The sequence below is a fragment of the Corvus cornix genome, chromosome 10, assembly GCF_000738735.6.
Source record: "Corvus cornix cornix isolate S_Up_H32 chromosome 10, ASM73873v5, whole genome shotgun sequence".
NCBI classification, from domain to species: domain Eukaryota; kingdom Metazoa; phylum Chordata; class Aves; order Passeriformes; family Corvidae; genus Corvus; species Corvus cornix.
This window is the reverse complement of record NC_046340.1, coordinates 15,138,167-15,153,882: the sequence shown is the minus strand read 5'-3', so window position 1 is coordinate 15,153,882 and position 15,716 is coordinate 15,138,167. Positions and strand designations below refer to the sequence as shown.

Below are 15,716 nucleotides of genomic sequence, written 5' to 3'. Positions count from 1 at the left end.
CATATTTATTTAGAGGTACTGCTCAGCTTACACTTGCTAGCCTCATCTGCCATAGCTCCACTGGCTGGAGACAAAACTCTTAAGGCTGCTTTGAGACAGCCCTTGCAAATAAAGGAGCCACAAAATGTGTGCTGTAAATGCAGAATATTTTTTTCTCTGTGTGCTCTGCCTCTGGCTTACCAGGGTCTGGGAGCTGGGCAGAGCCACTCATCCTCTATGTCTGCTTCTCTTTTTACCTCATTAAAACACTTAATGCTCACAAAAAGGAAGCTGCCTGCCTTCCCTGGAGAGAGATTCCTGAATGAAAAGACCACTTTCTGTGTCTGGGGCTGTTAGAAAGAAGAAGCTCACTGATGGTATTAGAAGTGCTAAAAGTGCATTGAGAGCCAAACAATGAAACCTACTCTGGATAGATATGCAAGCCATTATCTTTTCCTTTATGCTGGTGGGTGAGGGATCACATTTCCATTCGCTCCAAAAGCTTTTACTTCAGCTGGCTGTACTGTCTATTTTCCTTTACACCATGAAAAATATATTTACCGGGTTTCTTTTGGTACATGTTGCTTTTTGTCCTTTCTGATTACTGCTCCCCAAGAGCAAGGAGCAAACTTATTCTAACAGTGAGTTGAACTGAGAAGCTTTCTGTAAAAGAGATCTGTGTAGTACAACTTATCTGGTCAGCTGTATGATTAGAAGGTAGACTACCTGCAAAACAGTATATTGTACGTGACTGAAATTCAAGACACAATTCTGTGAAGTGATAGTGCCTCTTTCCATTGAAGCCCATCAGAAATACTTTAAGGACCACAGTAGGTAGCACTCAGCCACTGGTGAGAGCATGGTAGAAGATAAATCTCACTGCAGGAGGAGTGTGTTGGTTTTGGTTCTTTTTATGAAGGCTGATAAAGGCCTTTTATAAACAAAGAATAACTATATATGCTCACTCCTCATATCAAACAGTCTGAACCTCAAGTGAGAAGGGATTTCTTTTTTTATAGCAATATTATTTGTGGAGAGGAGTTTAAAGGTAGCTGCTAGTGCCATACAGGAAAAGATTTCAGGCAACCATAGACAATGTTTTACTTTCAATGCATTCCAGACTGGCCGTCTCCCCACATACTGTGCTTCTGAATTAGATAACAAACTCACTGGGACACAAGCCACATCTTATCATACTTGTATTTAGCTCTGAGCAAATGACCAGATTGCAGCAAATAATGATTCTTGGCATATCATTCTATCCATTGACAGTAACTGCAGAAACAGCCATTATCTGATGCTCCAGCACTCATTTGTTTTCCTCCAAGAACAGGTTTTTCTGACAAACAAAAGGTAAATCCCAGCACTGCTAAACTCTACTTGGTTCCAGAGATTCGAGATATACATTATCTGCCTTATGTGATGCATGGGCTCAGTCTTTTGAAACAATTTACCAAAAATTTCTATCTAATGCACAGCTGTCTAGTCTGCCAGGGAGGATCCTGTTGCAGCACAGATACTGTTGCTAAGGAGGAAACATTCTTTTAAATTCCCCACACTGGATTGAGGTATCTCTTGCTGCCTGGACTCTACGCATGTTGCAATCTCAGAATACTTTAGGTAGCAGTGTCTGCTGGGACTATGTCTGCTGAATGTAGTTCTTCTTCTAGAATTATTACCCTATTGTAGAGGTAATAATATTCAAAACTTGTGCCTAGTTCTTTACTGGAAGCTTAGCTGCCAGTTAAAGAAGAGTTGCCTAACTTGCCTTCTTCATCCCGAGCTCCCTGTGGCCAGCAGCACTGAACAACGTGGAGGAAAGCTGTGACCCTGGAGAGCAAGCCCACTTCCCTTCTGCAAGGCACAGGAAAGAAGTTGTGTTCCAACAGTAGATAAAACTTCTCTCTTCCCCCATCTCTACTTTTGCATGGTGGCTACTACTGTGTCACTGTGATAGATATTTTTACGTTCCCAGTTGGAGACTGAAAATGAAAATTGTAATAGGCAGAAATTTCAGAAAAAACCCCCTCTCTAACAAACCACTAAACCACCATTTAAAAACTCATTGATTAATACTTTCAACAAGCATCTTCTTGAATCCTTACAGTGTCACCACTCATTATTACACATAAAATCCCAGTAAGTGCTACATTATGATATTTCTAAACTTCACTAAACTTTGTTTTCTCTTGGCAGATTTGCAGCTTGATGCGAGGTGGAATAGCGGAGAGGGGAGGGGTAAGAGTAGGGCATCGGATTATCGAGATCAACGGGCAGAGCGTCGTGGCTACTGCTCATGAGAAGATAGTACAAGCATTGTCTAATTCAGTGGGAGAGGTAAGGAAACAGTCTTTATCAAGGAAGTAAAATACTTGAAAAAATGTATGTTTCAGTTGAAAAGAGTGTCAACACAGCATTGAAACTACCACTTTAGTAAAGTGAGTTTGGCACTAATAAGAAGCAATTAACAGAAATTTTTTTAACAATTAATGATGCACATTCACTGCATTTTCACATTCATTTGCAAGAGTTCCTGGCATAATTCTGTACCTTCAACCTACTGTCTGAATTAAACCAGGTGATTAAAGGAACAAATCACTCAGGCATGTTGGCTGTGAAAATGTCTCTTGGCTTATCACCACAGCATCTGCCATAGAAATGAATTACTATTCAAAGGTCTGAGAGATGCAAATTGATATACATTTTAATAATTTAATTTCCAACTTACCTTGGGAATAAGTTAAGACACCTTTCTCCAGTACTTCTAGAGAAATCAGCAATAAATAAGCAAGTTCCTCCAGTTTTTCAAAATCCTTCCTGAGTTTAATGGTAGTCTAATACAGAACCCTGGCCAGATCTCCCACTAGTTCAAAATCAAAGACAGCTGGTTTCCTTCTGGAAAATGATACTTGAAAAATTGTAATAGAGTATGTGCAGTTTGTCAGGAGCAAAGCTGTACATTCCTATAGCCCCCCATGCCTTTATGGTCTCTCTTTGCTATGTAACTTCTCACATAACATAGGAATACAGCATGAAACTTTTCTTTACAGCATGAAGAGAAGATACCAAGGCAGCTGGTGAGGGTCTGTGTTATCAGTTAGTAAAGTTTTCCTTCCTTCCTCTTGTGTTGTCCAATAGGTACTTAGAGCTGTAAATACAGTTATGGTGGAACCCTGGTTACCTGAGCCTTGGACCCTGTTAGTCTGTAAAATCCCTCTGGCACTGGGGACTGAAGGCCCAGTCCTCTGTGATGAAGGAATTTAAGTACAGTAGCCATGAGAGAAACTATTCCACCAAACTCCTGATTGGCATTTAAATATCAGGTGATAGAGTCCAAGCTTTGTGTTCAGAGGATCCTACTGTAATTAGGTGAAAATACATATGAAGTTATATTCCCACAGGGAAGGAAGATAGAATACAAATCTAAGTTCAGTTAATACCAGAACAGCAGAATGAATTTGCAGAGAGGTTTGTGCTACTTCTTATTTAATGTCTGTAAATTTTTCTGTAATTGGAGTAGGGTGTAAAATAGCAAGTGTTTTAAGTGGCTTTTAAAACTATATGATGTCACATGATGTAATTGTCATTAATAATTAAAAAACAAAAGAAAAACGAACAAAAAACCCCAACCAACATGAAAAAAAGCAAAGACGGCAAACCAACATCTTAAAACTAGAGAACTTTGACCGAGAAACTCTAGAAACACATCTATGGAAGGCAGGACAAAAAAATGCACTTTGACCACAGGGAGAGACAGATGGGGCCTTATGGATTATTTTAAACTAGTACCAGCTCTATTAATTTCTGTGCAATCAATTGACAGATTCACATGAAGACCATGCCAGCTGCCATGTTCAGGCTTCTAACAGGTCAAGAGACCCCTCTCTACATCTAACATCTTCCATCCAAGCTGAAGCTGTCATAGCTGAAAAGAATTTTGTATTTTGTATGAATGAAAGGCTCGGAAGCTGACCTGAGGACCCCAGAACAAGGAACAGACAGGTGTCTCTGCCTTTTCTCTCCTTCCTTTCTATTTCTTTGACAGGAAGTGTTGAGAAGGATGGTCAAGGACAATAATCACTGAGAAAAATCTTTGTAAACATTTAAGTATTTTGAACATCTTCTAAACTCTTTTCTCATAGAACTTAAAACATATTTATTTGTAACCTTTATGTGGAGTGATGTATGTCTGTCTTGTTTGATAACACAGTGAATGTGAATATTTGATGAATGAGACTGCAGGAAACGGCAAAGAGAAGCAATTAGAGAAAGTTCTGGCTGCCTCAAGTTAAAAAAAAAATCCCAGTCCCATAAAGTGGTCCAATACTGATGACTTTGCATAATTTAAAAACTGGTGCTGAATCGATGGTATTTCAGTGGAAAGGAATGTGTGCAGTTCAAACTTTTAGATTCTACTGTAAAGAAAACCACTGTAGTACTTGATATTGTTATGACAAGTGTAACCTGTTTGGCAAGGTGTGAACATAAACATGTAACAAGTGTTTCATATGCTAAATAAAGAATAATTGCCACAAGATTAAAATCAAAATATTTATTTAGATACATATTTATTTTTAATGCTTGTGATTTTTATGATTTAACAGAGTTATTTCATGAATAACTTATTGCACAGGTTGTGTGATGTATGTGTTGGGCTGGGGTTTTTTTTCTTTAATTTTTGCATATTACCTTTTTGTTCATATTAGCTCAAAATGGGAAAGCCATGCTTACCTGTTTCTGTCTTTTATAAAGCATTCTTATTCCTAAGGCAATGTGTTCTGAATGTAAATTGTTTTGACAAATATCCTAGCACCATCAGCAGTATTAGAGTGTGTGTAGATAAAGAGCCTAGTAGTAAAGTTGTATTCCTTATGAGATAAATGTTAACTGGTGTAACTTTGTCTAATTTTTTTCTTTCGGCCAAGGCCTTGAAGAAAATACACTGTGACTTAAGAAGCCTTACCATGCAGTAACTAAAGAGCTTTAGATGCCTGTACTTCAAAGGAGTAGTGTGTTGCATGCAACTGACCTTAGGAAAGAATTAACCTATCACTAATAAATCTGAAATAAGAAAGCTTGCTTATTTTGTTTGTTGTGTAACTTTACATAGTAAAAATTTCCAAGTAGAAAATCATTTAATTCTTCATCTAAGTGCAGTTGCAAAGGTCACAGATTATTTTTTTAGAAGGAAATATTCTCTTGAATTAGGAATTTGTGTATCATTATGATCTTTAGAGTAGAAGCTTTCAATCAGCATACCTTGTTGCCACTGGATGTCACTGTAACTTCACATCAATACAGAAGCATGCTATAATTAAAATACATTAAAAAATGGATGATTCTGTAAAACTTAAACTACCCATCTTCAGCTACGTTCCTTTGTGACCTTTTCACAGGATGTCTGCCCAGCTCAGAGTGACACAAATGAAACCAGTACATGATTAAACCTCAAATGGAAACTAAGGCTACTGACAAGCACTGCTGCAAAAATTTAAAACCCCGAAACATCAACCTGTGGTAGGTTCTTTATGAGAACCTTCTGTTTAAGGCCTTTCCAGTTTCCTCTGAGAGAGCCAGGATGAAGCTTGCACTGGAAGATGTTGCTGGCAGACCTGTGTTTATGCTGGTAATGAAATCAGTGTCAATATTTACTTTTCGATTTAACGTTAAATACATCATAAACACAGCAGAACCACATAACATGTTTTAGTAATAAAATTGTCAAAACTATGAATTGGAGTAACAATTCTTTTTGAAAACATACAAGGTTCTGCTAGATAAAAATTCCTCTAACTTCCTATCAGTTGGTGTTGGTAAAAAGTTTGTGAAAGACGCTTTTTGGAAATGCAGATTTTCAGTTGTGTTCCAATGCATCTTTTGGTCACACACTGCAGAGAACTTTAACATCAGTTCTTGGTAGCTCACACTACTGCAGGAACGAACTCATGAGCATTCAGAACAAAGCAGGAAGGAACCACACTGCAGCCAGTAGTGGAGTTTGAAAGGGCAGGATTGGGAGGGGTGAGCAGTTTTAATTGGACAGATCAGTTAGTCTGGAATAAAAGACACTGGAAGAATGGATTAGAAGCAGCACTGTGTATGTGTATAAATCACCTTTATGTTTGTATCCAAATCAGTTGTTGAAAAGGCAAAGTCCAGAAATACTTTTTATTAAAACACTGATGATAGTTAAAACACTTTGAGGTACATTAAATAAATACAACTTTGAAGTTGTACAGCCAGTCTCTGGTGGGTTTGCAATGGTTTTCAAGAAATGCTGTGCAGCATCAGTAGCATTTCTGTAAGTACAGTGAAATAAACTCATTTCTGGTTGGGAAAACACTTCTTATGACTTAACTAATAAATCTATGAAAATTTTGCAAAAATCGAGGCTGAAATTTACATTCAGAAAAACAGGTGTTCTCATCCTGCTGTGGGGAAAAAAGTGGAATTCCAAAGGAAGACACTTTTTCCTTTTAAAGTCATCCACTACTTGTATTTCTCCCAGTCCTGGTTTCTTCCATAACTGTCTCTGCTGGAATGACATACCTGTGAATATTCTCAAAGGATGGTCTCCCGGCACACTCCGATTAAACTGTGCGGCCTCTCCCGCTCCAAACCACGGCCGAGCCGGGGCCGGCGCACGAGGGCAGCGGGGGAGCTCAGAGCACCACAGCTCTGCAGGTGCAGATCTTCCTGGAGCCGCTTTCTGCAGCTGTTCACATTCTGCTGGGAACTCGTAATTACCTGGGAAAAAAGGCAGGAGTGAAGAAGGAAAAAATGGGGAAAACAGGGTAAGAAAAGTTCTCATTTAAAAGGTTCAGTCTCCGAATAGTATTTCATTTAAGCTGTTTAACACTGAAACACTTCCAAAGGAGGTACAACCCTCCAGAAGCCCTCCTGCTTCTGTCCTTCCAGCTGCTCAGGGCTCAGGACCAGGCACCTGGTGGAAAGCACAGCCAGGTTTTCTGTCTGAACTGCAGTGTAAAATGCATTGCTGCCCAATAAATACAAATTATTTCTTACTAAAGCCATGTTACTATAAAAGAACTTCAGTAGGAATTGTCTGAAGAACTTAAACTGTAAAAACATCTAAATAAGGTATTTGTCTATGGACACTGGACACATCTTTAGAACATCAGTGGCCTACCTGGTCAATGATATTGGCACTGAAGATGGCTTCTTCCATGTGTCTCTCATCAGATTTAATGACTGACCGTATGCTGTTCACTACGTGACGTACTTCTGGAGGGAGATTACAGTTTGAATGTTCCAAAAATTTTGCCACTAAAATTTTAGTGTCTTTATAGGCCTTAAGGTCCACTAAGGAGTGTGGCCGCTCTTTTGAGACTGTGTGAAAAGCATTTGGCTTTAGGTGCAGATCAATTTTCCTTGTATCCCTCTGTTTTCCAATTGGTAGGAAACTGCTCAAAGAATGCTGGCAAGCAGAGGCAGCCGTATGAGAACCAGAAACAGGAACTAAAAAAAGGGGGGAAGAATATCTTTAAAGTAATAGTTTAAAAAAAGAAAAAGAGAAAAGAAAAGAAAGGCGAAACAAATATTGTCACAAAGTTTTACTTTGTCGTAAAATGTCTGTTTGATGAGCAGCAAAAACATGGAGTCAAGGAAACACTACAGAGTGGGTAATTTTAACCAGGGTCAGGAGTAAGACTTTCCCATGACCAAGGAGGACTGCCTTGAGAATGAGTGGGTGGGTAATTAAAATACTTCACAAAGCAGACATTTTTGTTACCTCCACCTTCAAGGACTTCAGCTGACATTAATGATAAGAAACTACTCTATATTACATGTAACTTGTAAAGTTTTAGGCCCAGCCCCTCCCCCCAAATTTAAGACTAAAGTTCTGCCTATTTCTAGGCCTTGGAAATTATATGCAAAAGAGATTAGCAAGAAACACAGAGAAAGCAAAAATGCCGATCTAAACCAGAGGACCTAATTCACAGCACTTATTTTCATGCAAGGCAGGTTCCATCAGCATTGTATACCATACATATATGCTGTTAACTGACTTTTCTGCCCCAGATTTTTTAAAGCTCTTTTCTCTATCAGAAACTTTTCATTATTTTTAAAAGAAAAGAAGGAAACCCATCTCCTGCTTTAGAAAACCAATTCTCACCTGTTTCTCCTGTAGCTGGAAATAATCCTGCATCTTGGCACTGGCTGCACACAGGAGTCCAGGCACAATTATCACCTTTAACCAAAGGCAGACAGAAAGAGCAAAGTCAACCCCTGCTGTCCTCTGCCCAAAGCAAGGAAAAATACACTGGAACCTTTTATTATCTCCTTTACAGAATGAAACTACTCAGAAGAAATCTTGCTTTCAAGAAGTCCATTCATAAAGAGAAGCTACTACACCCAGAAATGTCCTATGAGTTGTTACACAGATTCAAATAGGAAGACAGAGCTCCTGTTCTATGGTTTCCTCTGTACTCCTAAATATTTCAGGCCTAAGTGTTGAAGCTATGGGAAGCTCCCTACAGAGGCATACTTCGGACCTTCCTGGGTGGACAGAGTTTATATTAGAAAATGGGAAAACCAAGAAAGATTAATCCCTCTTGTTTCTACAAAACCAGCATTTTATTTAATACTTCTACCTCCTTTCTTTAATATATTCTCATTATTTTCAGTACAAATGTAATATACCACTGTTTGAATTAATGGGTAGGTGAGCACGGTGGTACCTGGGCAGCCAATCAATAACAAGTGGTTATGAAGCATCTACAAACAGCTTTGGACACAGCTGCCATCTAATGACAGTTTCTGGGATTCCAGCACAAGGATCAGTGATGATGAGATCACACTCTACAGTAACTACTACTGCAGTCTTTTTCATTTGTGACAAGATGGAATAAACCTTCACATTTGGTTGTTTGCATTCATTTCCAAGATTGAAAATGGTTTTGAACTTCTAGGTAGCTTAGGAGAGGTTTTCTTACATATCTCCAGGGACAGTTTATAATGAAAAGCTGGCATAATCCTCTCTGGTAGAGTGAATAATTAAATGAAGGAAACAAATGTAAGATGCTACAAACATAGAAAATCTGCAAGAAATTAAGAGAGACAGCTTCTATTCTGTCTTTAATTTGCTCTATTATGCTTAAGTACTGCAGCACATGAATAATGGCATGGTTATTAAGAGACACTTCAGAGGTTCTGTCTTCCCATCCATTACTAAACTGTTTAATGTACTTGCAGCAAGTCAAAGCTACACCACTGGACATGACCCTGAATTATCTGAACACAAACACTACAATAATCACTCTGGCACTTAACTGATATAGCCACATATTCTGTCATAGCTGACTATAAATTAAGTTTATTGTAATAAACATCTGTGCTAGGAGTTGATTTTGTCCGCCTTTGCCATGATAAACTTTACAGGGAAAAGACAGAAAAAATGTGCTAACTATTAACTTTTAAGTAATTCTTTTTAGGAGGGAACTATGTCTGACAGCAGTATGTGAACCCACATTTTTATGTTGTTCAGACAGTACACAGTGACTATAAAGGCACCTATTAAACTGAACCTTCATTTATAATTTCTCCACTAGGAATGACAGGTATTTCAAAACAAAAAAAGTTCACTTTCAGCATTAAAGGTTTAATGGGAGAATTATTTGACTATACCATATAGACCCCATCAGGTCAAGATGTGCTTGAAGCAAATGAATTGTGTTTTATTGGCCTTTCAGATCTCACTGCTGTTGTGTTACTGTCCCATTGCACATATGGAACATCCCTATGTCAAATAATTTATGTTCCAAACTATGGGCAGTGCACTCACAGTAACATTCAAAACCCATTTCACAAAAATCTACACAGTAAATGTCAAGGCTGTGCTTCTGAATCTCTTCACATTGGCTTGTATAGGGAGGTGAGTCAGAAGATAAATTAGTAATTTTTTTCCTAAAGTTGAAAGACAGTGTCTTAAGACAAACCCAAGCCCCAGCTACAATCTGACCACCATATTTTTCCTTTTGTGAACATGGCTAGAGCTCCTCCAGTCTCAGCTCTCCAAAATCCACAGTTATTAGTATTAACAATATGGACTTACAGCTCTTTCATATAGTCAAGTCCACTTGACCAGTTCTTTTCCTCAAAGACAATTTTAAAAAAGTAGGTGTATGTTACTGAAAAAAACCCAAAGGACTTTTCTTGTGTGTTGGTTGAGGGAGCTCAGTTGGTTACCTTTATCTTTGCCTATTATTCAACTCCATAGATATATTTGAAAATCCTGCAGTCAATATCAACAGCCAGCCATGAAAAATCCAGTTCAAATGCCTTTTTAATGTTACAAAGACTGTGAAGAACTTCAGCTGTTTGTCACAGCTTAGGAAAAATATGCCTCAGGGCTGCTACAAACAGCCAGAATGTGTTACTAGAATTGGGCTGCTTCTAACCTACATACGATTTTCAAATCAGGTTCAACAAGAAGTAGAGGAAGGGGATGCAATGTAAATCTCCACAGAGTAAAATTCTGCAAACTAGTTTGCCAAACATATGCATGAAGAAATTGATCTAGGCTCAACTAGAGACTCAACTCAATCCTTCCCTTAAGGATTTCATTATGAAGTGTCTTCTGTAGGCAGCAAAAAATGGCAAAGTAGGGCAGCACCCAGCCCCTCCAAGTCACAGCTCTTGCTCCACCCCCCCCCCACTGTGTATCAGTATCTCTAGAACCTTCTCTGCCTCTTTACTCCATCTTTGCTAAGCCCAGTTACGTGTCAGTAATGTCTAACTCGTGTCCCAGAGTGCCACTTTTCCAGAAGAGATGATGAATGTACTTAGGACATTAAAAAAGAGGTCAGAGCATCTGTTCCACCAGGTGTCCAGAGCCAGCTGGAACACGTGGATATGGCTGCCCATAGCAAACACTGCTCAGGGAGCATATGGAGCACAGTTCTGGAAAGTTGCAGAGCCTGATCCAGAAGAGAAAGGGTTGTTGTTCTTGTCTTTCACACAGCAGAAAGGATTCAGAAATTCCTACTTACTCTCTGCATAGCAGCTTCATAGCACGTATGTCCTAGCAGAGTAAATGTCATAAAATAAATGCAGACTTCTAGATTAAAGATTCACTTTTCCTGGCCCAGAGGCTACATTTCTAAAGGTAAAAGACATTCAATTATTGAGCTAAGTATGAAGTCTCTGAAATTTATAAAGATGCAAGAAGTGTAACAGAACCAAAACATCATCCTAAATGAAACCAGTTATTTCAATATTTTGTCTCTTTTTGCTGAGCTAGACACATGATTCTTCCTCTAGATCCCTTTGAAAGCCCAGTGAACAGATCTTGTAGCAGCACAATCCACGACATCTTAAAAAGCTTTTAATCTTTACTTTCAAGCCACTTCTCCAGGTGGCACTTCTCCAGCCACTTCTGAATCTCTCTGAACAGCTTAGATCCTTTTGTAAAACCTCCCTTTTCAAGTGATTTAGACAGTTCTACATTCCTGCTATTATTCTCTACTAAGTCAACCCTTTCTTTTTCACTAACAAGCAGATTTTTACGAAGATACACTGTTCATCTTCTCATGTCTTCCCTACTTTTCTGAAAGGAGATTCATAGCAGAAGACACTTACCCACAGCAGCCAAAAGCTTTCCTTTTAATTTATCATCTTGTCATGTGCCTCATGTTCATTTCTTTGTCCTTCAAACCTTTTCACCATACACCCCAAGTTGCCACTAGTCACAGTGACTGCCTCTGACGTGCCCCAATACTGTCAATGTCAGTGTCACCTTGAGGAAACACAACCTGCTGTATGACAAGCATGACAGCTCCAGTATTACTTTCCTAAATAAACCCCAGCTACCACTGCACTTCTTAGTTTAGCCTCTCAGTAGAACAGTAATAGAGAGGTGGAAACAGCTACTCAACACATGGTTCTCTGAGCAGTGCAGAAAAAATGGTGAAATAGAGAAAAGCCAAAATTAATTTCACTCTGTCAATTTTCCCATTTCCATTCTTAAAAATTTTCAAATTTAGAAAATATGCACAGAGCTAAAGCCTTCACACCTAAGACAACCCTCTTTGGAACACTGCATATAATTTCCAGCAGCACCAATTGCTGCATACATCAATACTACTAATTTGCTCTACATTTGCTGCCCTGTGGTCCCACACCTACCTTCAGTGGCAGATGAACAGGACACGGGGGCACTGCTGGATCGGACGATGTTTGAGGCTGGGTGTTTTGCAATGTGCTGCTGCTGGACAGCAGCCTCGTGGCCACTTGCACACGATGAAGTATTTGCAGGCCCAAAACAGGGAGGGGTCTGGAAAGGGGCAGGAGGCTGGCTAAAGTCCACACAGCAGGTTTTCTTTTGCTTCAAAGGCAGCGTTGCACTGCTCTCTTGAGCAGAACTCTGCAGTTCTCTTTCTGAGGGGCTGCAATTCCCTGAGGAACAGTCCAAGGGTCTGCCATGGGTACAGTTCTTTTCCTGTCCTTGAGACCTGTCTGTAGAGGCTGGGCTGTGGGAACTGTCACCCTCATCAGGAAAGCCCTCTGAGCGAGTTCTGTGAAACCTGCAGTGAGTGTGGCAATCCAGGGCACTGCAGCTCAGGTCTGCAGCCCCCTTGGGGGTTATGCAGTAGGGAGAAAGATCTGCAGAGTGGAGAGATCCTTGAACTTCCAGCGAACAAAGATCTTCAGAGGAGTAGCTACGGTCTGGGATATCAACAGCCCCAGAGACCATCAAAGAGGTGCTCTCAACAGAAACTGCAAAACAAGAATTTCAGAGAAAAATAAAAACTTCTTGCCCCCCTCCCCAATCCTCTCCCTCCCCATGTTCTGTATACTGATTTAAATTTAGTAATCTGCACATATATCAATAAGTACTCAAAAACTCTCATATGAAGAATGCCAAAGCAAAAAACACAGAAGTAGTTTACTTCTTTCTGGTGTCCTTCAGCAAAGACATTTTTGTGCTGTTCTTGATACTGACTTTTCAACTTGAAATAAACAGGCTCTGTACTGCTACTCATCTACTTGCATTCCCAACATCTGTGCTTCAAACAGCAAGCTTCCTATTCAGGCTCCTGGAAGCCACGGAGAAAACTACTCTTTGGAGAAGGAGTGTGGGGACTATCAGGAAGCCACGCATGGTTGCTGACAGTGAGAAACAAGCTGCAAGGAATGTGCAGGACTCTTCAAAGAGACAGTCACCAGATCCGCCTCAAAGGGCTTAACTAGAGCTTGCTTTGTCTAGCAAAACTCTCCTCTGCATTTCCACCCACAGGATCTGACTGCAAAAAGGTTCTTCTTGCCATGAATACCCTGAATGCAAATGCTCCTTTCTCCATTAGGAAGGGCAGAAGGGAAGGGAAAGTCCACTCAAAACTCCTACTCCATCTTCAAGGAGACAAATGCAAAGCCGCATCACCTTGTGTGCTGAAATCTGGGGTCGTGTTCCTCTCCCCTAGACTTGATTCCGACACTTGCTGAGCAGCACCAGTGACCTAAATGAACATTTGGAATGAAAGAGCTCATTAACCTGTGACTTACCAAAACAAAGTATAGTGCTCAGGATCTGAAGGACACACCTGACAGTGCTGAGTCACTTTCATTTGAGCTGCTATTCAGATTGAAAGCTATTTAAAGTATTTTTATGACGTCTTTGGGTCAGGAGCAAATGCAGGGCAAAGGAGCATAATGAAATTTTTCATTTTTCCAGAATCTACAAGGTACATTCATCTTGAATTCACAGGCACTTGGGGCTGCATGCTCAAGTTACTAAACTTCATGGCTACAATGGTTAAAACCAATGGTTTTAGTCCAAGCAACCTCTGTTTCCACAGTCTGTGTTTCTCATATTATGCTTTTCTTTGTTCACCACATTGCATCACCCTAAAATAGGAGAGAGAAAACCAGAAACCACAAAAACAAGCACAAGAGCAATATTTTCCTTTGGTTATTTGTGACGATGTTAATTCCTAATGTGTTTTGAAGCACTGTAACATCATTGCCAACCAAGGTGTTGATGCAGAGTGCTCTCCAGCCTGTTGAGATTGCTGAGTAAAATAACCCTTTTTTCTGAAGGGATGGATTCACTTTTGAGAATCATGTGAACAAAATACAGAATCATTCCTGCTTGAAAGACTGGATCCATAGACACCTGAAATTTAGGAAATTTTCTTTCTACTGATTTGAATAGACTTTGGATTGGACCTTGTTGCCAGTATCAATAGATTTTTAGCAGTTCTTTGGGAACGTGATTATTAAAAAATTATTCCAATAAATAGCTGGTAATAATAAATGAGAAAAAATATTAAAAAGGTTGAAAGGAATGAGAATGATACCATCTTGAGCAGAAAGCATCATATCAGCTTCTGTCTGTAGGGCCATAATTAACTAGTAGAGCTTATTATGGTTGGTGACAGTCTAGAAATCAGCATCAGGCACCTCTGTGCAAACCTTTTTGTCAAGCGCTTAATCTGCGTCTGGCCTTCTAAAAAATTTGATGTGACACAATTAGTCTGAAGCTATCAGGCAAAGAGCTTCCATTTCACATGCCACTGTAGATTAAAGCACACATGTATGTGCATAATTTACTGTGCTCACTGTTTTATCTTTTTTTATCAATCTATCCATACCCTACTATGATCAAGTGACCAGGAAACTTCTGATACACATTTAGTTTTTAAAAATTATTTTAAGGGTTAGCAAATACAACTCCAAAAAAAGAACAGTACCAGAAGTACCTTAACTCAGCAAGAGATGGTTAGGAGTGGGAAGCAAAAGTGAAATCACTCATATTTTTAAACAATTCCCTTGGAAATTTGTTAATGGATCTTTATTGTAGCAGAGTATCACAGCTGTGGTAAAAAGTAAAATGTGGTGTCACTCTAAGTCACAGATTGTTCCTGGGATCTAACTGTGGAAGTTCTGGGAACAAACTAGAAAAGTAAGACACGTTCATAAATGCTCTTTGTTGTTGTAGAAACTTCTGACTGACTACATTTTGGAAGACACAATATAATGTTTTAACAGTGTTTGTTTCTTTTTAAAAATCTAGGGATTCTAGGGGCATTCTTAAAATCTTAATCTAGGTGCTTTCATAATCACTGACTTAATTTCTTAATCACTGACTGGAAAATATCTGCTGAACATTTGTGCTGAAACATTTATTGACACTCTACATTGTCTCTGAATAATTGCTGAATGTATTTTATATGCATTTGGAATTGATTAACCTTCTTGCCTCGGGGAAGGAGAACCAGGGTTTTAATTGTGGGAGGTAACACTGACAATTCTGAAGCCAGGTCAGAGTTTTGGCTCACACAGGAACAGCACATGGTTTCATGCAGGTTCCTGCACAGCCAAGGGTAACACCACCTTATTGAATTCCACATCCTCAGACAGTCACTAAGCCATCAATAGGAAAAAGAAAGAAAACCTGTACTTTTAACAAGCCTGCACAGCCTACAGGTTAGAAAACCTTATAAAAAACAGTCATTGATTTAGTTCACCCAGAACCCTGATCTGTTTGTTCTTGTCTATATACCAGTCAATACTCTGCATGGAAAACAGTGTGAAAACCACTTTTTTTATAGTCGTGAGATGGGAATTCCTAATCAGTACAGATGACAACAGCAATTTTTACATGGATGCAACTACTTAAATTAGCACTGACATTTGTTGCCCATAAAATGCATGAAATATCGAGTCTAATTTGGTACAATTTAATAAAATTCTAAGGACCTCAATCCATTTAAAAA

At 39.2% G+C, this 15,716-nt stretch overlaps 2 protein-coding genes across 12 annotated transcripts in view; one reads left to right on the top strand and one right to left on the bottom strand.

Annotated features, from left to right (window-relative positions):
- APBA2 (amyloid beta precursor protein binding family A member 2) overlaps positions 1-5,315 on the top strand; it is a 90,735-nt gene extending 85,420 nt beyond the window's left edge. For all 3 annotated transcript variants that reach the window (XM_010390805.3, XM_039557444.1, XM_039557443.1), the window contains 2 exons: positions 2,176-2,316; positions 3,803-5,315. In XM_010390805.3, coding sequence (XP_010389107.2) covers positions 2,176-2,316; positions 3,803-3,874 — 213 coding nt within the window. In that variant the 3' untranslated portion in view covers positions 3,875-5,315. The remainder of the gene's footprint in view (positions 1-2,175; positions 2,317-3,802) is intronic.
- The window catches only part of FAM189A1 (family with sequence similarity 189 member A1), a 109,955-nt gene that overhangs the window by 16,297 nt on the left and 77,942 nt on the right, over positions 1-15,716 (bottom strand). For 7 of the 9 annotated variants that reach the window (XM_039557445.1, XM_039557446.1, XM_039557447.1 and 4 more), the window contains 5 exons: positions 13,382-13,457; positions 12,127-12,717; positions 8,117-8,191; positions 7,130-7,458; positions 6,133-6,726 (listed from right to left, as the gene is read on the bottom strand). In XM_039557445.1, the coding sequence (XP_039413379.1) occupies positions 6,541-6,726; positions 7,130-7,458; positions 8,117-8,191; positions 12,127-12,717; positions 13,382-13,457 (1,257 nt within the window). In that variant the 3' untranslated portion in view covers positions 6,133-6,540. Of the gene's footprint in view, positions 1-6,132; positions 6,727-7,129; positions 7,459-8,116; positions 8,192-12,126; positions 12,718-13,381; positions 13,458-15,716 lie in introns of those variants that run through there. The other 2 variants (XR_005602737.1, XM_039557451.1) reach the window with 2 other exon arrangements.